This window comes from Alligator mississippiensis, chromosome 1 (genome assembly GCF_030867095.1).
Source record: "Alligator mississippiensis isolate rAllMis1 chromosome 1, rAllMis1, whole genome shotgun sequence".
NCBI lineage: Eukaryota > Metazoa > Chordata > Crocodylia > Alligatoridae > Alligator > Alligator mississippiensis.
Window position 1 is genome coordinate 2,100,713 of NC_081824.1, and position 20,926 is coordinate 2,121,638.

At 59.4% G+C, this 20,926-nt stretch overlaps 1 protein-coding gene across 1 annotated transcript; it reads right to left on the reverse strand.

Annotated features, from left to right (window-relative positions):
* Window positions 1–996: 996 nt before the first annotated feature.
* LOC132250700 (kunitz-type serine protease inhibitor bitisilin-1-like) lies at window positions 997–3,030 on the reverse strand. The gene is made up of 4 exons (XM_059727684.1): window positions 2,921–3,030; window positions 2,288–2,530; window positions 1,395–1,532; window positions 997–1,189 (listed from the first exon to the last, which is right to left on the reverse strand). The coding sequence occupies exons 1-4, from the start codon at window positions 3,003–3,005 to the stop codon at window positions 1,179–1,181; spliced, it is 477 nt and encodes a 158-aa protein (XP_059583667.1). The 5' UTR covers window positions 3,006–3,030; the 3' UTR covers window positions 997–1,178.
* Window positions 3,031–20,926: the final 17,896 nt, after the last annotated feature.

Genomic DNA, 20,926 nt, shown 5'->3' on the forward strand with positions numbered 1-20,926 from the left:
TGTGCAAAAACCATATCAGCCAAATCGATTCCAAATCCGTGAGTCATTCAAGATCCACGTGTGGCCCTGTTTCTGGCACACATCCTCCACCAAGCTTCAGATGCTTCCGAATCCATCGGCAAGCATCATCCACGCAGGCCAAAGCCCGGAGCCTTGGGGTTTGGATGCTCCCGAGTTTCGCTTGCCCTTAGCCATCGGCTGAAGGTGGAAAGTAGGGACAAGACTCCCATTTCCATGAAGTCGGCGTAAAGCCAAGATCTTCCCCCTGGATGTGAGAGTGAAAGTGGGAGACTAACTGCGTTACCGGGGCACTGCCCCCTGCCAAGAAAGTGGTCTTGCCCTGCAACTGGGAAAACCGCCTTAGTGGTCATGATGTTTCCCCCGTTGGAGACCTGAGACGGGAGCTGGGAGGAAGCCCGAGGGCCACAGCCCTGAGCCCCGCGTCCCAGCTCAGGGCAGACACTTGCATCCATGAGCAATGGGCTCAGCAACCCCCGAGACAACCCGGCCCAGCTCCCCCAGCCCTCTGCACCTCCCAGAGGGGCCTTAGCCCAGGCCAGGACACCAGTCCTCCTCTTCCCCTCCTGTGTTGGCAGCTGACAGCTCTCACGGGCACAGGCCACGTCTCCCCAGGCCCCGGGTGCAGCCGGCTCCCCCAGCACCTCTTGTGCAGGGAACCGCGCTGCATTGCCCCACACCGAAGGGGAACACCAATGGGGCAACATCAGGGAACCACCAACGGCCGCGCTCAGGCACTGACATTTCCTGCTTTGGGAGTGGGGACATCGCCACAGCAGCACCGCCCCCCGCCACCCCACCCTGTAGCACCGGGAAGCTGTGGGTCACAGCACGCACCCACCACCGGGGCCTGGAGGTCTGTGCCACCCGCCAGTCCTGGGACCCCGTGCCACGGGCAGGGCAAGCAATGTCCCCTTCTCTCTGCCCAGGGCTGGGGCTGGTGCTGGAGACGCAGGGACAAGAGTCTCAGGAGAGAGATTGCAGGAAGCTGGAAAACAAGGTCTTTATTGCGTGGAGCAAGGATCTGCTATGGTGGGTGGGGGTGCTGGAAGCAGACCCCCGCTCCTGGGGGTCATGTGTCCCATCCATGTCTGGAGCCACAGGAAGAGTCCATGGGAGGGTCCAGGACCCTGTGGCCCGGCTCCCACGCGGGGTCACTCTCAGGGCTGCCCTGAGCGGGAAGGGAAGAGTCAGGGCCCGGGGAGCTCAGCCCAGTGCCCCACAGCACCCATCCCAGACAGCAGCACACAGACCCCCATGGCACGGCCCCATCTCCATCCACCAGCCCCACCAGCCCAGCCCCTACCCAGCCATGAGATGCACAGGGCTCGCAGCCCAGAGAGCTGCAGCAAGGGGTGGGGGGCAGAAACCCCTACCTCTCTGCTTGACACTCCTGCAGACGGTGCCACAGCCGGTGCCGCAGCAGAAGTGTCCGGGAGGACAGGGCCTCTGAAAGTCGCACATCTGTACGCAGATCCCAACCCCCTTGGGCGGGGGGCACCGGCTGGGTCTCCCTGCGGGAAGAGGTCTCCGTGTCAGGCCAGCAGCGCTGCCCCACCTCAGCCCCCCAGCCCAGCCCCTGCCCAGGCGCAGAGACCACCCGGCGGACAGGCTCCAGCACATGCCCTCGTCCCCCCTGCCTGGGGGCAGCGTCCGGGCTTCACTGAAACAGTGCGTCACACGTTGAGCTCGGTGGTGCGGGGCTGCCCAGGGAACGCGGCCGGCAGCGCGGGTCTGAGGGACGACGGCTCTAGGATGACGGGGCCCCTTGCCCTGTTTCCCGCTCCCTGCCCACCCAGGGACCCCCTCCGGGAGCAGCACCAGGGTCCCCTGCAGCTACAGCAGGGCGGGCCCAAGGGCCTTGCACATCCCTGTCCCTGCCCGAGCAGCTCGGCCATCGCTCCTCGTCCCACCTTCAGCTTGCTGCCCAAGGGCCCACGCACACGCCTGCTCCTGGGGGAGACAGTCCCCATTCCTGGGCACCCCACAACCCAAGGGGCGAGCATCATAGTGGTCCTGCCGGCTGCAGGGGAAGCAGGGGCTGAGGTCCTGGGGGAGCCTGCGGACCTCTGACCAGGGCAGAGACGGGCACAGAGGAGAGGGCAGAAGCCCTGCCTGGGAATGCAGCCCCTTGCCCACTCCCCCAGCCCGGCCTGGGTCTCTGTGGTGGGGCTGGGGGAGCAGATGGGTCAGGGAAGGGTTCTCAAATCCTTGTCCCCTCCACCCTCCTCCATCTGGCTTCACCTTGGCCATGGGCCACATGACTCACCCAGCATCACGCTTCCCCGTGTCTCCAGCCATTGCCCTGGTGCCGCGATGCCTCTCGCAGCCTCCAGCCCCTTGCCGCCCACCTGGCACTTCTTCCTGCAGGACCGAAGACTCCAAAATCTGTTTCCATTTCCACGGCAGCCGCCATAAGTGAACATTTGGCAGCTCCCGGAGACCCAGTCGAAGTAGTAGCGTTTGAGGTGTAGCTTGCAGGGGCCACGGTCCGGGGGGAGCCTGCAGATGTCTGACCCAGAGCAAACACCACCAGTGAAAAGGGGTATAGCCCTGCCCAGGGAGAAGGGGCATAGCCATACCCAGGATCGTAGCCCCTTGCCCTCTCCTCCAGCCCAGCTGGGTCCCCCTGAGGCCATGGCAGTAGCATGGGATGTGTGTGTAGCAGGGCTGGGGGCCCTGGGGAGCTGGCAGAGGTCCCCTGGGCAGAGGGATGCGGCTCACATGGAGCTGCACCTCCTCCTGGTCCAGAGGAACGAGATGCCAGGGGGCAATGCTCTCGCAGCAGGGCAGCTCCCACCCACCTGCCCAGTGCTCACACCACCTCCAGAATACGGGGCTGGAGAGAGGGGCTGGGGCAGGTTTGGGGGCTCAGAGCTGGGGGCTGGAGGGGAGCACTCACCTGGAACAAGCTTTCCAGACGCAGGCTGCAGCCCAGCCCAGAGTGCAAGGAGCCCCGCCAGCACCAAGAGGCTGCCCCACTTCATGATGCTGCCGTCCTGCCGTGCCCAGCGCCAGGCCAGCCGGGCTATATACCATCACCCAGCCCAGGAGCGGGGGAACATTGCACAATGTCCCAGCTCTGCTCCCTGCCCCTCCCAGGGCACCACAACGGTTGGGAAAGAGCCCTGGGCCTCTGCGCAATGTGGCTGGGCCTGGCTAACGGCTGGCATGTGGGGCTCGCGGGCTCCCTGCTCTGCCCCTTCCAGCAGGGCCGGTCCCAGGCAGCACCAAGACCCCCGTTGCTGGTGCTTGATGGCGCACCTGCACTGCTCAACCGGGGCCCTGGAGCCCAAACTGCTCAGCCTCTCCCCCAGGCTGTGTCCGGCTCCAGAAGCACATGGCTTAACGCTGGTGGACTAAAGGAGTCTGCGGCATGGAATGAACCACCTTCCTGCCCCCTTCCCTGCTCGCAGCCTTGGTGCTGCAGACCATGGGCTCAGCACCCTGCCGGGGCCTGGCCAGCTGCACAGGGGCTGCTGCGGGAGGCTTTCCTGGGCACAGGCATAACGAGGGCAGAAGGTTTGGGCTGGAGCTCCTCTTCCCACAGCATCGTACATGGGGCAGGAGAGGGGGGAGGTTGGTGAGAGGCACCGGGCACGGGCTGTAGGCTCAGGTGTGTTCACTTGCTCTGGGTCCTACCTGGCTGTGTTGCAGCGCACGTGAAGTTTTGCTGCTGCTCTTTGCCGTGCGCTCGACCTTGCAATTCGCTGTGCTCAATCAATGCTCTCTTCAGGAGTGGACGGCTCTGGTTCAAGCATTTATGACCTCGGTGCCACAGCCCAGTCTAATATTGAGTGTGGTAATGAGCCGTGACTCGGCCTTCCCCAGCCCGGTGCAGCCAGGAGCCCTGCCACACCAGGCTCCCACAGTCCCCTCTTCAGGAGCACTAATTGCATGCGTAGACGTGCCCCGTGTGTTATATGGGAGGTGGAGCGGCCACCGCTGCAGAAGAGCGACAGTGCAAAGGAAACAGCGGAGCTGGAGGGAGTGGGGGCGAAGGCATGACCCGTGGCACGGGGCAGGTGGGCTGCAAACAGCACAGCCCGTCCCGGGCAGGGAGGACGCAGCAGCATCCCCTGCTTCTCGGTCTGCTCAGACCTGCGTCTAGGCTCGAGTCTGCGGCAGGAAGACTCCCCGATCCCTGCTGCTGCGGAGAGCCCTTGCTTCTGGCCCCGGGTGTCAGCCGGGATCAGGCCCGCAGCCCTGGGGTGACTGAGCTCAGCCTGGCAGCACAAGTGCGGGTGTCAGCAAATAGGGGTGACCCCTGGTCAGCAGCCCTGGGGGGCCGGTCGCAGCTGTGAATGCGCTGGGGGGTAGGTGATTTGAGAAAGGGACTGGATGGAGGGGACATGGCAGAGGACCCCAGCATTGCGGCCAGGGGTGAGGCTCCCCTTCTCCTGCTGCCCAATACCCAGCTCCTGCCTCAGACACCCCCAGCCCTGGGTGGTGTCAGACAGCTGCTCCGTGCACCTTTCCCACATGCCCCGGGGGCAGGAAGGGCTCTGCCAGCTGCTGATGGCTGAATCCAGCCAGGCCCAGGGCAAGGCAGAGCCCCCAGCACAAGTGGGGCGATGTGGAGGGAGCCCCAAGCCTGCGGGGATGGGCTGCCCGGGCACAGGGGCTAGGAGCAGGAAGCTGCCTGCAACACCGGGCGCTTTCCCCATCACCTCTTGTGTCAGGTCCCCGCGCCCCGCGGCCCACAGCAAAGGGGATAGTTGCCCCATCAGGGAACCACCAACGGCCTCGGGATGGGCTGGGGAGCTCCTGGCCCAGGGGAAACGAAGCCAGTGGAGAAGTGCCGCAGCCAGGTGGCCATGCCAGCCCGCAGCTCCCAGCACAGGATGGGTATGCAGGGCTGGACGGGACTACAGCTCAGGCAGCTCAGGCACCCTCCCCGCTGCACTCTCCTTGCTGCCCACTGCCCGCAAGACCCATCCTCACTGGGGGACCAGTGCCCGTTGCCCCTACAAATGAACAACTCACATGTATGGGTGGCATCATTGCAGTAGCCCAGGGCTGGCAGGCAAGGCAGGGGCCGGGGTCCTGAGGAGCCTGCAGACGCCTGCAGCCCAGAGCACAGTGAGGACGGGGCTGGAGGGCAGCCTTGCCCTCCCCGCTGCCCACAGCTGCTGCTGGGCACGTGTCGCTGGCCAGGCCGACTCTGCGGCCAGGGATCCCCCCGCGGCACAGACACGAGGGGCTGCTCACAGGGGCACAACCAGGATGCAGCCGATCAGGGCTCAACCCCCAAGGGTCACAGCCCGGGGGCAGGAGCAGGCCTGCAGACACGTGCAGCAGCAGGACGGTGCTCTGCAGCCTGTCCTTAGGATGCAGCAATGTCCTCCTTGCTGAGGACACGTGCACTGCCCCCTCCACCCGGGGAGCTGCCGCTTCCCTGCTCCCCTGAGAAGGGCAGGAGCTGCGCTGGGGCGTTGTGCAAGGCCCCCCACCAGGCTAGCGGGACAGGATCCTGTACGTCAGGTCTCTTGAGGGCTCGCTCATCTCCCCCTGGCCCCGAGATGCCCATAAGACTGATACTAATGCCCAGAGCTGCCCCCATCCCACCGCTGGAGGGACCTCCCCCCGCCCCCCGCCAGGGATTTCTGCATTGGGCGCAGAGAGCAGGAGGGGATGGATTTTGTCGCTCTGAGCTCTGCATCCAGTGCGTCAGATGGGCAGGACACAGTGCGCTGCCCCCAGCCCCACCTGGGGCATGTCAGCACCGCCGATATCCTGCTCCACAGGAGCTGGGACATTGCCCCGGGGTGCCCAGCTACCGTCCCCGCTCTGGTCCATGCCGCACACGGGAGCCATTGGTGCCACTTGTGGCTCCCATGCCACCACTTGGCCCCCTGAGCCAGGGCAGCCCTGGGGTTGCCAGGGGCTCAGAGACACATACTATGTTCCAGAAAAGCCTGGGCAGTGCCCTGAGAGATGCCCCGGGATGCCAGGGACCTGCGTTCATAAATGCAAACATGATGGTGACCGCCCCGAAGCGGAGAAGTGCTGCAGCACCGGCTGCGCAAGGTCTGCATGATGCCCGTTCAAGGTGAGGGGCAGCTCCATGCTGGGAGGTCGCAGAGGGATCCCCGGGTCCTGCCTCGGCACAGCCACGTCCGGCCAGCAAGGCGCATGGGGACTCCCTGCGGGCAGGAGGGAGGAAGCGGAGCTGAATGGCGAGGAGCCAGGGCCCGTGTGAGAGATGCCGGGAGTGACGCTGAAGCCCAGCAGCTCCCAGCCTGGCCCTGCGCAGAGACTGGAGATGGGGGGCATAGGCTGGGGTTTAGGGGGAATGAGGGCACCCAGAGGGTGGGGGGCCCTGCCACCAGCCCCTGGGAACCTCTGACCCGTCTCCCCTCTGCAGGGATCAGGTTTGCACCTCTCCTCTAGCTTGGGAGCCCACACACAGTGGCACTGCGACCTCGTGCCTGTCGTGACACCGACCGTGAAGCCCCGAGTGCACAGGCTCTGCTGCGGGATGGGGAGACCTTCCACAATGACCTTGGTTGCGCCATCCCTGCTGCCAGCCCAGCTCTCCCACCCCGGGCTCTGCCCCGTGCATGGGGCATCCTCTGCCCAGGCTGGACTCCGGCTCTGCGCCTCGCTCCCTCGTCTCTGAATAAATGTGCTCTGTATGAACCTGCCCTGCCTCGTGCCCCTGCCTCGCAGCTCCTGCCCCACATGCAGGTCCTTCTCCCAGGGCGGGGGCTGGAGCTGCCTGGGCCAGACCCCCCGTTGCACCTGGGGACATCACTGCACCAGGAGGGAGGTGTCCCCTGCGTGGGACCGTCAAGTTGTCATTTGACCAGGATCTTCCAGACAGCAGGAAGGGCCCGCGCCTGCCTCTGCAAGCTGCTCATGATCCAGCACAGCTCAGTAACAGAGCGCTGCAGGATGGCCTTGCCAGCTAGTATTTCTCTGCTGCCCTCCCGGTCCATCCGCGATGCACCCCAATGCAGGGAATCCGGGGGGTTACCTGACAGCCACACTAAGCTCGTGATTCTCAACCAGGGTGTATCGCGGGCGGTACTCCAAGAGGTCCCCCTCTCCAATTGAAGGGATTAGATCAGGTGCACAAGCGCTGTGGGAGGTGTAGGGACTCTCCTCCCGCTATACAGCAGAGCCAGACCACCACTGGGGACTTAACCATATACCTTTTAATGAGGGAAAAATACTAGGAACATAACCAGTATAAACCAGGGGGCATAGGGGACACTACAATCACTGAAGGGGCAGGATTCAAGAAAGGTTAGACACTTACCCTCATAGACATATTCATCCAGTTGACAAAAGACAGGGCTATCCAAAATGTCAAACACAAACAGCAGAACAAACAATGCTGGTTGGTGAAATACAAAACGTCAAATGACAAGGAATATAGGGCCTAGGTACCCAGACGGGGAGAAATGGCCACTTTCCACTGCTAGAAGATTTTCCTCCTGGTAGCTCCCTCATCCCAAGTCACTCCCGCTAGGACTTGAACCCACAGCACCCAAGGGGCAGGTAGAAACGCTCCCACACAGCCGCCAGTGCTGGGGCTAGCCCAAGCTGCTGGGGGTCTTGACCTATCTGGAGCCACAGCCTCAAGTCGAGCTGCCTGGCCTCTTGCTGGAGGAGCTGGAAGCCGAACGGGAAACCTCTCAGGTCACTGCTCAGATCCTTGCTGGAGCTGGGGAGCCTCTCCTGCCGGCCACACGCCGTGCTGCTGAGGACCCAGTGCTGCCCGCAGGTCCCACTGCTTCAGGCTCTTCTGGGGCAACTGCTCCCGCCCCGCTGGCCCAGCTCTTGCCAGCTCCTTGAAGCTCCTTCCTCGTGGTCCCTCGCTGGTGTCCCCAAGTCACCCGTGCTGCCCCTTTTATGCCCCTCCAGGTGACCCAAGGGCCCAATCAGGGGACTTGGGGGGTGAGTCTCTGGGGCCTGATTGGTGAGGAAAGGGAATCCCAAGTCCTCCAGTCATCTTTTGCCCTTTCAAAACCCCTGGGCTAGGTCACTGCCAGCTAGGAGGTTCCAGTGGACCACGCAACTTCGACCCTGTCCAGACTCGGGGGAGATCTCGTATACTGGGAGGTCTCCCAGTTGTCGCACCACTGTACAGGGTTCAGCCCGCCACCGATCAGTGATTTTGTGTCTCCCAGTTAGCCCCAGGTTTTGCAGCAGCACCCGGTCCCCTTCTTGTAACCCTTGCTCATGCACTTGAACATCACAAAGCCCCTTATGGCGTTGCTGGTTTCTTCCAGCAGTTTCGGCTGCCAGTCCGTACGCACGATGCAGACGGTCCCGAAGCTGTTGTGCATATTGACCATGAGTCAAATGTTGTTGCTAGATTTCTTCTACCCCAAAGCACAAATCTATGGGTAACGGGGCTCCCTCCCGAACATGAGGAAATACGGCCTGACCCCCGTTGCATCACTCCCAGTGGAGTTACAGGCAGGCACCAGGTATGCGATGTGCTGGCTCAATGCTCGGGAATGCAGGGGGGCTGTAGGTCAGGAAGGCCAAGGCAGAAATGGAGCTGGGACTAGCGACCCAGATCAAGGACAACAAGAAGTCCTTTTTCAAATACACAGGGGGGCAAAAGAAGGTGCCAGGTAACGTGGGGGCTCTGCAGGACACGCTAGGAAATCTGGTCATCTCACCTGACGGTAAAGCTGACATATTCAACAATTTCTTTGCCTCCATATTTCTGAGGAGGGACCCACATATCTCCCCCACTGGGAGGAAGGAGAACCCAGGAAACTATAGGCCTGTGAGTCTTACCTTGGTCCTGGGGAAGCTTTTCGAAAGAATTATCGTGGCGCGTGTCCAGGAAGGGCTAGCAGGGGAGGTGATGCTCACGGGCAACCAACATGGGGTCATTAGGGGCAGGTCTTGTAAAACCAACCTGGTGGTATTCTACGACCAGGTCACAAAATCCTTGGACGCGGGTGTCGCAGTGGATATAGTCTTTCTGGACTTCAGGAAGGCCTTCGACACGGTCTCTCACCCCATTCTCAGTAAGAAACTAGGAGACAGTGGTGTTGATGCCTGCACAGTCAGATGGGTCACTAACTGGCTGGAGGGCCGCACCCAGAGGGTGATGGCGGATGGGTCTTATTCGACCTGGAGGGATGTGGGCAGAGGGGTTCCCCAGGGCTCGGTCCTTGGGCCCGCGCTATTCAACATCTTCATCAGTGACTTGGGCAAGGGGGTAGAAAGCACCCTGTTCAAATTTGCAGATGACACTAAGATGTGCGGTGAAGTGGATACGCTAGTAGGAAGGAACAGGCTGCACGTGGACCTAGACAGGTTACAGGGGTGGGTCGATGAGAACAGGATGGGTTTCAACACTGACAAGTGCAAGGTGCTGCACCTGGGGAGGAAGAACCAGCAGCAGACCTACAGGCTGGGGAGCTCCCTTCTTGTCAGTGCAGAGGCAGAAAAGGATCTTGAAGTCATTATTGATGCCACAATGAACATGGGCCGACAGTGTGGGGACGTGGTCAATAAGGCCAACCGTACCTTGTCGTGCATCCACAGATGCATCTCGAGCAGGTCCAAGGAGGTGATCCTCCCCTCTATGCGACACTGGTCAGGCCGCAGGTGGAGTACTGCGTCCAGTTCTGGGCACCGCACTGCAGGAGGGATGTGGACAGCATGGAGAGGGTCCAGAGGAGGCCACCCGCATGATCAGGGGAGGAGAGTCCCTACACCTCCCGCAGAGCTTGTGCACCTGCTTTGATCCCTTCAACTGGAGAGGGGACCTCTTGGAGTACCGCCCGGGTTACATAAGGAAAAGGCTCACGTAAGGGCTTACGGTATGTCTGGTGTATGTGGAAAGAGGGAACTAAAGAGTGAATGTTGTATGTCTGTGGCTGCATGGAGGAAGACAGTCCTCTTGCAACAGGTGAAAACAGCTTTCTGTGGTTTGATGGTTAAGGGCTGCAGCAACCTCCAGTCAGCAGTGAAGGATTACCAAACACTAAATCATGCTCCATCCTGATGGCTGAAGACTGCAAGCCACAGCCCCCCTGAAGACTGCAGACCACAAAGCCCGAAAATCACCACCTACCAATCCCAGCCTGCCAGCGGGACAAGGAGGATGGCCTTTGCATCTCACCCAGCAGAACCCAGAGGCTTGTTTGGACCGCCATTACTATAAAGTATGAACACAAAGACAAGGCTTGGGGTCTTTTCCACCTGCACGAAGGAGTTTTGGGTGCCTCCAACAAGACCTGACCCCAGCTCTCTTGGTCAGCCTGACCGGCCACCAGACTGACCTCGAGCAACTTTAAGAATTTGGTAACACCTTAACCTTTGCAGGACTGTCTGCGTGCGTGCGTGCGTTTCTTTGTATGAATGCATGCATGAATGAATGGATGAATGAGTACGTATGGGAATAAGTGAAGCAAATAACCTTACTGCTCTTTATTCTTTTTATGTTGCATGTTTTATGGCTTCTGTTCCAATAAATGCGGTGTTGTGCCTTATTCCCTGATAAGATTGCAGCTTGTATTTAATTCACAGCTATTTTTTATCCAGTTAAAAAGATAGTAGAAGCTTTGCCAATATGCCGAGGGCCTAGGGGACAGCTATATTATTCGGTTTGAGATCAAAGCAAAAACAAATATCATTTAACTGGACCACGCATGTATTTGCTCTGTTATATATTAAGTATAAAACCCACAGCCATATAAGCAAAAAATAATCAAAAGATGTTGTTTCATTAGTTCTGAAGTCATTAGAATTAAATGTACATTACTTCATCAGATTCATGAAACAGACAAAAACACGGCTGGCTTCTACTGGACACGGCTGCTGAGGTCAGAAAGGCGATATAAGGGCCTGGTCCAGCATGGCCCAAACACCAGGACACAGGGAGAGAGTCTGATCCAGCGGAAACGCTCTCTCTCTGGGAATCTCCGCGCCAGATCTCTACCATCTTCTGGATGACACTTGTGTTTCTAGAGAGCCGGTCAGCTCCCAGGGATGCATTTGCGTATCAAACGGCTACCTCAGCCAGACTGTTTGCTCACTGGTAATCCCTTGATAGTGCCCTACCTCTTACCTATTCTAACCCTACCCCTTGTAACCAATAAAGTTCTCCTTTGTGACTGGTGTAGGAGACTTATTGAGGGGTGGATTTAATTATGCCTAGGACCCCTTGGGCCTGCAGACTAAGGAAGTCTATCCTTTTTTGTCCCCCGACTTGGGGAAGTGCCCCCGGTGCTTGTACTGGGTCCAGTACCCGTGGGACTATTAGGCCTGTGCGGGAGGCTCAACGCAGGAGCTCCCCCTACTGGCCCGCCACAGACCGTCCCAGATCAAAGGCGAGTAGGGGCGCCTAAACCCCAGCCCCCACTTTTGGGTGGGTCATTTAACTTCAGAGGCAATTGAGGCCTGGCACGGCCGCGGCCATCTGAGCCTGCATGGGGGTGCAAGACCCCGGGGAGCGAGATGGGTGGGCCAGACACACCGGTGAGTGGCACATGAGCCTGTGGGGGGGGGGGGGTTGACCCCAGTCCCAGCGCAGGGGGCAAAGTATGTGCCTCAGTGGAGACGGAGGTGTAGAGCGGGGTGCAGGGGGCACCTGGCAGCCTGCACCAGTGTGATGGTTGGGAGACCTGGAGAGCCTAGCAAGGGCATGGAGCCTAGTGCAGAGGCAAGGCACCCAGAGGCTGGGAGCCATGACCGTGCGTGCGTGTAGGGCAAGGAGCTCTGTGAGAGTGAGAGGCTCAGAGCCCACGGAGAGGGGCGAGTTACAAGACCCTGTGAGGAAAGGGCATGAAGTGGCCCCAGTGAGCAAGGGGGTTCGAGGGCAGGCCCTGCTGCCATGAGGGCCAGGTTAGATCCAGGGAAGCCTGAGGCCACAAATGGGCCAGAGGCCGATTGGATGAGATGGCCGAGGAAGTGCCATGGGGAAACTTTGGGGTGAGTCAGGAGCCCCTAATTTAGAGCAGCTGGGTGAATGACCCGGTGAGGGACTCGAGGCGTAGTCAATTCAGTGTTCTGCTAACCGCCCGGTGCTTGGTCGGATAAGGGTCACAGGAGAGGCCCAAGAGGCCGTGCACTTGCTGGCTGGAGAGTGCAGGGAAACAAGCCCCAGGACCCTTTGGGTGAGGGCAGGGTGAGTGTGGCCCCGGGAAAAGGAGGGGCGGTATGAGAGTGGCCCCACAAAGGGGCAGTATGAGAGAGAGACTGTGCAAGAGGCAGTGGAGTTGGAGAGGCCTCAGTGAGAGGGAGGCGGTATGAGGGTGGCCCACAACAGGGAAGAAAGTAAGAGGCCTGACACTGAAGTGAGTTGAGCCCGGCCTCGTGCCAGAGCAGAGCTCAGCTCTTAGGAACATCTGCGAGGCTTGGGACGCAGTATAGGGGTGGCTGGAGCTGCAACACAGGCCCAGGAGACCAGGGCGTTGGAAAGGCAGCCTCCCGCCTAATTAACACCTTAAGGGTCATCAAGGCGTGGCAGGTGAAAAAGGCGGGTGATGTGCACAGGGGCAGGTGGGAAGACTAGCACTGTGGCTAGTCAGGGTGCGGTCTGATTGTATGTGGTTCGCGCGTGTGTGTGTGTGTGTGTGTGTGTGTGTGTGTGTGTGTGTGTGTGTGTGTGTGAGAGATGCGGATGTGGGGGTGAGTGGGTGTGTATCATAGAATCAAAGGGCCCTTGCGACTGCATCCCAGGAGCCCTGGGGAGTCCCCACCCTTAGCACGACCCCAAGTCACAACTGAGCGTGTTTCTAACACAGGGTCCTGCTGGTCAATCCGGTGGCACAAGAGGTGACATGTTCTCCTGGGGCTTGAGGTGCCCGGTCCTTCCCGCCCAGGAATGCCTGTGCAGGATCAGTCCCTGATGGCCTAGGAGAGCCAGCCTGGTGTTTCCTGCTCACCAAAATGTACCTTCAGAATATACTGGACCTGTCTCAGTGAGCGGAAAAGCCCCAACTTTCCCCACGTAAAGAACACACCCAGGAGATTCCCTGGGACGTGCTTCTACAACCGAGGAAAGCTGGACAGGCACCCCACAGCGTGAGGGGCAGGACGCTTCAAGGGAGTTTCCAGGGTGTTCAGCATTGGCCCCATCAAATCCTAGAGTACCTGCCCAGGGTGGCTGGAGAGGGCAGCGAAGGATCTTGCAATCATTACTGATGCCAAAGTGAACATGGGCCGACAGCGTGGGGACGCGGTCAGGATAACGCACCTTGTCCTGCATCCACAGCTGCATTTCGCGCAGGTCCAAGGAGGTGATTCTCCCCCTCTACGTGACACTGGTCAGGCCGCAGGTGGAGTACTGCGTCCAGGTCTGGGCGCCGCACTTCAAGGGGGATGTGGACAGCATGGAGAGGGTCCAGAGGAGGCCACCCGCATGGTCAGGGGGCAGCAGGGCAGGCCCTACAAGGAGAGGCTACGGGACCTGAACCTGTTCAGCCTTCGCAAGAGAAGGCTGAGGGGGATCTAGTGGCCGTTTACAAACTAGTCAGGGCAGCAGGCATTTGGGGAGTCCCTGTTCCCCCGGGCACTCCCAGGAGTGACTAGAAATAGCGGTCACAAGCTGGCAGAGGGTAGATTGACTAGACATCAGGAGGCGCGACTTCACAGTCAGGGTGGCTAGGACTTGGAATCAACTTCCAATTGAAGTGGTGCTGGCTCCTACCCGGGGGGTGTATAAGAGGAGGTTAGATGAACACCTTGCTGGGGTGATTTGACCCCAGTACTTTCTCCTGCCATGGCAGGGGTCGGACTTGATGATCTGCTCAGGTCCGTTCCCACCCGACCTGCTATGAAACTATTCCAGTTGGAACTTTCTGATACCAATAATGAGCAGGTTGATTAACAGGCCGTCCCTGGCAATCACTGCTGGGGACTCTCTTGATTTCTACAGCTAAAAGAAGACTTGGAAGAGGTTGGACTAAGGATATAACACAGCCAGTGAAACAGCTAACAGCGCGCGCTTCAACAGTGAGAAATCTGTGACACCAACAGCCGCCGTGCCCAGCTTACGTGAGAAGCTGAAGAGAAACAGACCGCCTCTTCGACGCCTGTTTGGTGAGAAATCATCACCTTATAACTAATTACTGGACTGTGCTTTGGTTCAGGCTCGCTTGACTTGGAATACTTGTAGTAAATAAAGCCGTTCTATCACTCATTCACCAAGGTGTGGTGCCGATCCCTAGGCTAGTCCAGAATCCTAGGTTTCTATTTGCTAAAACGCCCGCTCCCCCTGGTCCTTCCCACCCACACCGCCACCGCACCACACGGTCCCGCTGCACTGGCCACCCCACGAGAGCGGTGACTGTTCACGAGCGGGGCAGGGTGAGTACGAGGACCAAGGGCAGGTGGCGCGGAGGACCGTCCCGGCAGCACCGGCTCCAAGGCTCGAGGAGGGCGACCAGGCTACGGCACCGCGCACAGAACGCCCACCCGCCTGCACGCCACTCCATGCCCTGCCCCGCACCTGCCCACGGGAGATCCCACCTGCAGCACCGCTGCCTCCACTGGGCTAGCGCCGGCCTGGCAGCCACGAGGGCCGTGCACAGCGCCCTCGGTCTGCTCCACCACGGCCCCCTCGGGGACTACCCACACACACGGACTCGGAGCTGCCGCTCGTGCCCGGAGCACACAACAGCGCTGCAGTCGGGCTGCTGTTGGAGCGCTCCCGCTGCCCACGGCAGGCACGGGACTATTGTTAGTTAATTAGTCTCTTACCCTGTTAGTAGCTGGGGGCCGCCCCGGTTGTGGCGGCCGATGTGACTGGCGGCACCGGCTGGTTGCCGGACGGGCGGTTGGTCCTCAGCCGAAGCTGAAAAAAAATGTCCGGGTTCCGCCGCTGTTGGTTTCTTGGCGGCTGGGCTCCCGGTTTCAGAAAATAAAACATTGCGGGGGACAACTGAAAGAAAAACAGGGTGTGCACGTGGGGGGTCAAAGGTTCAAAACGAGTGCTCCCCCGGGGGACAGGGAGCAGAGCACCCCGGACAGCGCCCACCGGCCCGCAAACTCCCACGGCAGGCACGGGGCCGGCACGGGGATCCTGCCTCAGAGCAGTGCCCGGGGAGTGTGCGTACAGCCCACACCATATTACCCTGTGGGCACCCACCTCACACGCGCTGCTCTAATGACCAGAGATCCTGGTGTTCCCTGGTAAAAAATAGCTTATTCTCCGATAAATAAACCTCCCTACTAATCCTCCCATAAAACCCCCAAAATCCATGATTAAAGGGAAAGGCCCCTCACTCCCCCACACACCCTCCTCACCTCCCCAGCCCTTCCAGAGGGAGCCCCCCATTGCCGCTGGTCCTTCAGTGGAGCAAAGCCCAGCACCCCCCCCCCCCCACTGTCGGCCTGCTGTGGGCTCAGCTGGGGGGTGACAGCTCCCTGCTGCTGCGCGTACTTCCGAGGGTCGGAGGGACCCAGGCCCCCAGATGTGTGCAGAACGGGCAGCAGGCTGCCAGCTGTGGGCTCCCGACATGCTGCCGTTCCCCAGGGCCTCTGCAGCCCAGCAGGTGCCCCATGTGTGCAGGGAATGCCAGGGCCACGTACAGATAGATGTCTCACTATTCGGTGGGAAGAGGAAAACCCAGATCCCGGCTGGCACAGAGTTGTTTGCCCTTGTCTCCTGGCTGCAATGCCCCGCGTTAGTCACAGGGGGCAGCACTGAGAGCCCCCCCCCCCCTTTATCTCCAGGCTCCGTGCCCGGCTCGAAGGACCTGAAGCCGGGAGGACACGGGGCCACTTTGGGTTCCTGCCCTCGTCCCCTGGCCCGGGGGAAAGGCGATGGCAGCAGAGAGGAGCTCTAGGGCAACGCAGGTGCGGACTCTGGGCAGCTGCAGCAAGAATGGTGCGGCCACGGGGAAGCAGAGGGGCCGGGCAGTGGCAGCACACACACACACACACACACACACACACACACAGGAGGGAAAAGCGAAACAAAACCAGATGGACAGCTCATAGCTGGCAGAAGCAAAGAGCAGGGGACAAGGAGGCATTCTCCCCGCTCCCCTACGGCTCTAAAGGGACCGGGGGAACAGTGGTGCAGGCCTCACGGGCCCGGCGCAGCACACTTCCAGTAACAGTTCTCAGGTCACAGCACAAAAGGGCTGGTTTTCCACACAAAAACCACCACGTGCCCTCAGAACAGGTTCCCAAACCCCCACACCGTTTCCCTCACACAGCATCGCCACCACACAGGTCTCCATCGGGCCCACAACGCACCAGTCACACAAAAGTGTTCCCAAACGACCCTAAAATAGCGACCCAATTTTCTTTACACAAAAGCACCACTTTTCCATACACATTTGCACAAACAGTTCCCAAAGCATGAGTTTTCCACACACAGTCACAATATTTTTCAGAAACCGTCCTTTATCACCGCACAGAAGAACCAGTTTTCAACCAGACCAAGGAACAAGCCCCTAACTCCACACACTGCCACAATACAGTGAGTAGCTGGGTTTTTGTCTCTCTGCCCTCCTGTCTTGGCTGCAAAGCCCGGGTTCAAAGGCAAGGGAGCAGCATAGGGCAGGTTTTCCTTTTTCCGGCTTGAAATCCCGGCTGCCCGGGAGAACACATCGATATCTACGTCCCCATCCCCATCCCCATCCCCATCCGCAGAGCCAGTGAGAGAGAGTAACAGGATCACAAGGGAACACGTCCTGGTTGGACACATCTCTGCACAGTGCCGGGTTTCTCAAAGCGAGTACGCAATAAATGACACCGGCAGGTGAATCCCCTGTTCTCACTACTACCGTATCTGACACCAAAGATCCCAAACTCTGCCGCAGAACTGAACGGACGTCTCGTGGTGCTTCCTCCACAACAAGGGCTTCATATCCACGTCTCTTCGGAAAAGAGAGAAGCGGGGCTTTGCCAAGTGCTCTCCAGGGAGGTTTCCGCGTCAGCCCAGCAGCAAACAGTCCTTCTTGGGGGCCCGCGTGCACGCCCTCAGCCCAGCACCCGGCACGGCGAGGCAGGAGAGAAGAGGGGCACTGGGGCAGACACGGCTTCAAGCCTCACCACCCACCTCAGACGAGAGAGAGCCGGCTGCCAGGCAAGCTCCCGCACGACCCGGCGCGGTGTGAGCACAGCCTGCGCAGCGCTGCGCTGCGCTGCGCTGCGCTGCGCTGCGGGGCCGCCCGGGTGCCCGGGCCGGCTGCGGGACGTGGCTCTGGGCACGGCCGAGCCCGGCACGAGCGGCTAAGAGCACTGCTGAGCGTGCAAGGCAGCGCTTGGCGTGCCCGCGCGGCCCTCCTCTCGCGGCTGCGAAGCCCGCAGGGAAGGAAGCACAGCCAAGGAGCGCGGGGGAAGCTTTTCTGTTCTCCGGCTTGAAAACCCAGCTGCAGCGCGCAGGTCGGAGCGCGGGGAGGGCTTTGTTGCGGGCTCCAAGCGCCGCTCCAGCCCCAGGAGGGCAGCGCGGAGCCGCCTGGCTTTCCTCCGGGGGAGCCGCAGCACGGCAGCACGGGGCCGGCTCGTTCCCGGCGCTCCCTCCGCGCGGCACGGACTGCCCCTCCGCGCCTTGATCCGGCGGCGGCTGCGCCCGGCTCGGAGCACGGCAGCCCGCGCCCACACGTGTGTCTCTGCCGCGCGCTACACGTGGGTGCACAATGCCCTGTGCTACATGTGGGAGCTGCGCGCATTAGTGTAGGTCGGGACGCAAACGACTGTGGACAGCAGTGGGGTCCCTGTGCCGGGAGCGTGTGTCCGCCCCGAGCAGCGCGAAGCCGGGGTTGTTCCCGGCCCTCAGCGCCGGGCTCCAAGCCCCGCTCCGGCCGCAGGCGGGGCCCGCCGCACTGGCCCGCGCGGCCACAGGAGGGCGCCTCTGAGCCTGCACGTGCTGGCTGCATGTCCCGACCGGACCACAGGAGGGCAGCACTGAGCCGGGACTGTGCTCACGCGCGGCCCGGCTGCACGGCACACCTAGTCTGGCTGTATTGACGACAGGCACTAGCAGCCGGTTACACACGAGTGTGACGGGTGAACATCTCTGTCACTACCCCCGCAGAGAGACGGACACAGAAGGCTAGTAACAGGGGCACTGTGTTACGTGCGCTGTGTATTATACAGACGCACCCTTAGTGGGTACATCTCTGGACAGATTCAAGGTTTTCAGAGCGACTACACAAGGAGTAACACCCTCACTTCCACCCCGTTCTCACTGTTACACTGTTTTCCACAAGCAAGCCCAAACTCTGCCCTGGCACTGACCTGCTGTCCTGTGGTGCTTCCTCAACAACAGGGTTTTCAGTTCTTTTTCTCTTTAAAAATGAATATTTGGCGTTGTGCAAGGTGGTCTCTAGAGAGGCTGCAATATCAGTCCAGAACCAAACAGTCCTTCCTAGGGGTCCCTGCGCACCACCTCCCAGCATACCCAGGAGACAGAGCGGCTATGTGAGCGGGACGACGGAAAAGGAGCACCGGGACAGACAAACAGGTTCAAGATAAGAGAAACAAAGAGCGTGGGAGCAAGGAAAGCTCTTCCCCGCTGGCCTCCCAACTCTCCGCTTGCAGCTGGGAAATAGCGGTGGAGCCATGCTACAAACTGGGACGGGACAAGGGGCTTCATGGGAGGCTTCCGGGACAAGTGGGAGTCCGAGGCTGACAGAAACAGTAGGCTCGCAGGCCCTGTGGTGTCGGGCACAGGAAATGAGGCCTGAGTGCGAATAAGTTCAGCCAGGTCTCTTACTTGACTAAGAGGAGAGGCAACGAGAGAAAAAGAGAAGAGAAAAACACGCTGATGCTGTGTGTTTCAAAATGTTCTCAGATAAGAAAAACCTTCATGCCTTGTTCTGACTTATGATACGAAGCTCTGTGTGCAGCTGTTAACCTCCTCCTTCCCCTCCAACCCGAAGCTGACAACTGTTCCCAAAACACAGTGTGTTTTTCTGAATAAGTAAACTGCTTGTGCGTGACAAACGAATGATCAACTTCTTTCTGTTTCTCTCAAGGTTGCTTTGCCTGAGCCCTGCATCTTCTCTCGCTGTCTGAAGTATAAATACGCTTGTAAACTTGTCGAGGTCAGAGTTGCTCTGAGAGCCCTCCTTGTAGTCACTCGTGTAGCTCTCAATAAACCAGGAGGGCTCTGCCAGTTCTGATACAACCACAACGCAAAGTTGAATGTCTTCCACACCTCTTCCGCAGCAGCCCACACAGGGACCCATCCTTGCAGCTGTGACAGCTGTCGCGGGCCCTTAAACCCCAGGCCTGTAGGTGCCAATGGTCACGCTGAACCTCCTCACCTCTAAGCTGGTTCCAAGGACAAGCGCACAAGGACTGGCCTGGGAGAAAGGGAAGATCCACATCAGACACTTGCACACGAGGGAAAATGCTCATCCTGTTAACCATCAGTCCGTGAACCATGGAGGAGGGTAAGATGACCCAGCTGCCAGCCTCAGCCTGAGCCATTTTCAAGGCATCTACGCTAAGCTGGAGAAGTGCTGCAAACAGAAGGTCCGAAGCCTTGTTCTGACCGACTGCAGCATGAACCTTTGCAGATGTGACAGCTAAGTTGGTCACCAAGTAAAGGAAGCCATCAAATAATTAAACAAAGCACCAGGCCTAAAAGGAGCTAAGGAAAGTCTATACATTAAAATGGTCCACACTTGCAACATCGTAGCTTTATCCTTAAGTAGTAGTAGTGGTAGCGACTGATGTAACTCAACGTGCACCTATAGATATTGGCATAGGCTGAAGGGAAATTTGGAGAACTCAGCCAATTCAAGAAAACTTGCTGCCAATCTGTGCCCCGCCACCCACCCCCACTCCTGAGTTTCCCCAGCCAATGTAAGCGAGCACCTCTGTCGTGTGGTTGTGGACAGGCAGGTAGACTTTGGAATAAAGGTTTGTTCTCCTGTTTCAAGGTTTAAACAAAGAAAAGGTGGGGCGATAGACTTACTTCTGCCTCTCTTATCAGCAGCGTACCACAAGGTTACCTGTAATGTAGATAACGGGAGGCAGGGGTGGCGAGAGGGAGGGGTTTGCAGGGCGATTCCTCCCATAGGCTGTAGATACAGTCAGTGGCTGACAGGCCACATGGAGTCTGGCAAACTATGGACCTAGCAAAAGCCTGACTTATGCATGACATGTATAAGTCATGGGTCTGGGGGGCACCCTGGCCCTCCCGTGGCCGATTGCCAAGCCAGGGGAGCACGGGGTGGGCCTGCACATCCTCCAGACAGCCCACAAGTGCTTCCTGTCTACTTCCAGGTTCGCCGCCGAGCACGTGGAGGGCCACCCCCACTCCTGTGGGAAGCTCCATGCACCCCAGCGTCGCAGTGTTCACAAGCCACACCGGTACCTTGAGGTACATAGACACAGCTTTAAAAGTTTTTTCTATGCCCGAATACGCATCAAATCTTCAGATTCGGCCAAACTGAATCAGGGACAGTGATCCCAATCAATGAATCGAATCACTGTCCCCGATTTGGGCCGAATCCAAATCGGATCAGGCCCATTTTGCACTCCCCTAATGAGCAGTGCTCCTCCATCTCAGAGATGTATTTTTCCCTAGGGACAGAGGCCCCAGCTGAATGGCATCTCCCAAGTCCACAGGGAAACGGGTTCACTCCCATTCCCAAGCTTTCGCTGAGACACTTCTGCACGACACCTATCAGAACTGTAATATTATAAAACCCGCCGTCTGTCTGTCCGTAACGCTTTATTCACGCTCCAATTGGCTGACAGAAAGAGAGCGCTCCAAGCGTGCGGGAGCGCCACCATGGTTCCGGAGCCGCGCGGAGGACTGGACAGAGGGTGGCGGAGCCGAGACCCCCGCCCGGCTCCCTACAACAGGCGGAAGAGCGGAGCACGGGGCGTTAGGTGGCGGCACTCCATCCGAGCCCCCTCTCCCCCCCGCCTTCCTTGACGGGCAAGTGGCTAGTACCGATTATACAAACCCACATATAAATATTACGTGTAAATAAAGGGAAACTGTACAAAGACC

What these genes read in the sequence shown, in the direction of transcription:
- LOC132250700 (XM_059727684.1), bottom strand. Translation starts at nt 3,005, where the DNA reads ATGAAGTGGGGCAGCCTCTTGGTGCTGGCGGGGCTCCTTGCACTCTGG. An exon ending in GTCTGGAAAGCTTGTTCCAG is followed by an intron (nt 2,531 to 2,920) that starts GTGAGTGCTCCC and finishes GCTCTGGGTCAG; the next exon opens with ACATCTGCAGGCTCCCCCCG. An exon ending in ACGGGGAAGCGTGATGCTGG is followed by an intron (nt 1,533 to 2,287) that starts GTGAGTCATGTG and finishes CTCTTCCCGCAG; the next exon opens with GGAGACCCAGCCGGTGCCCC.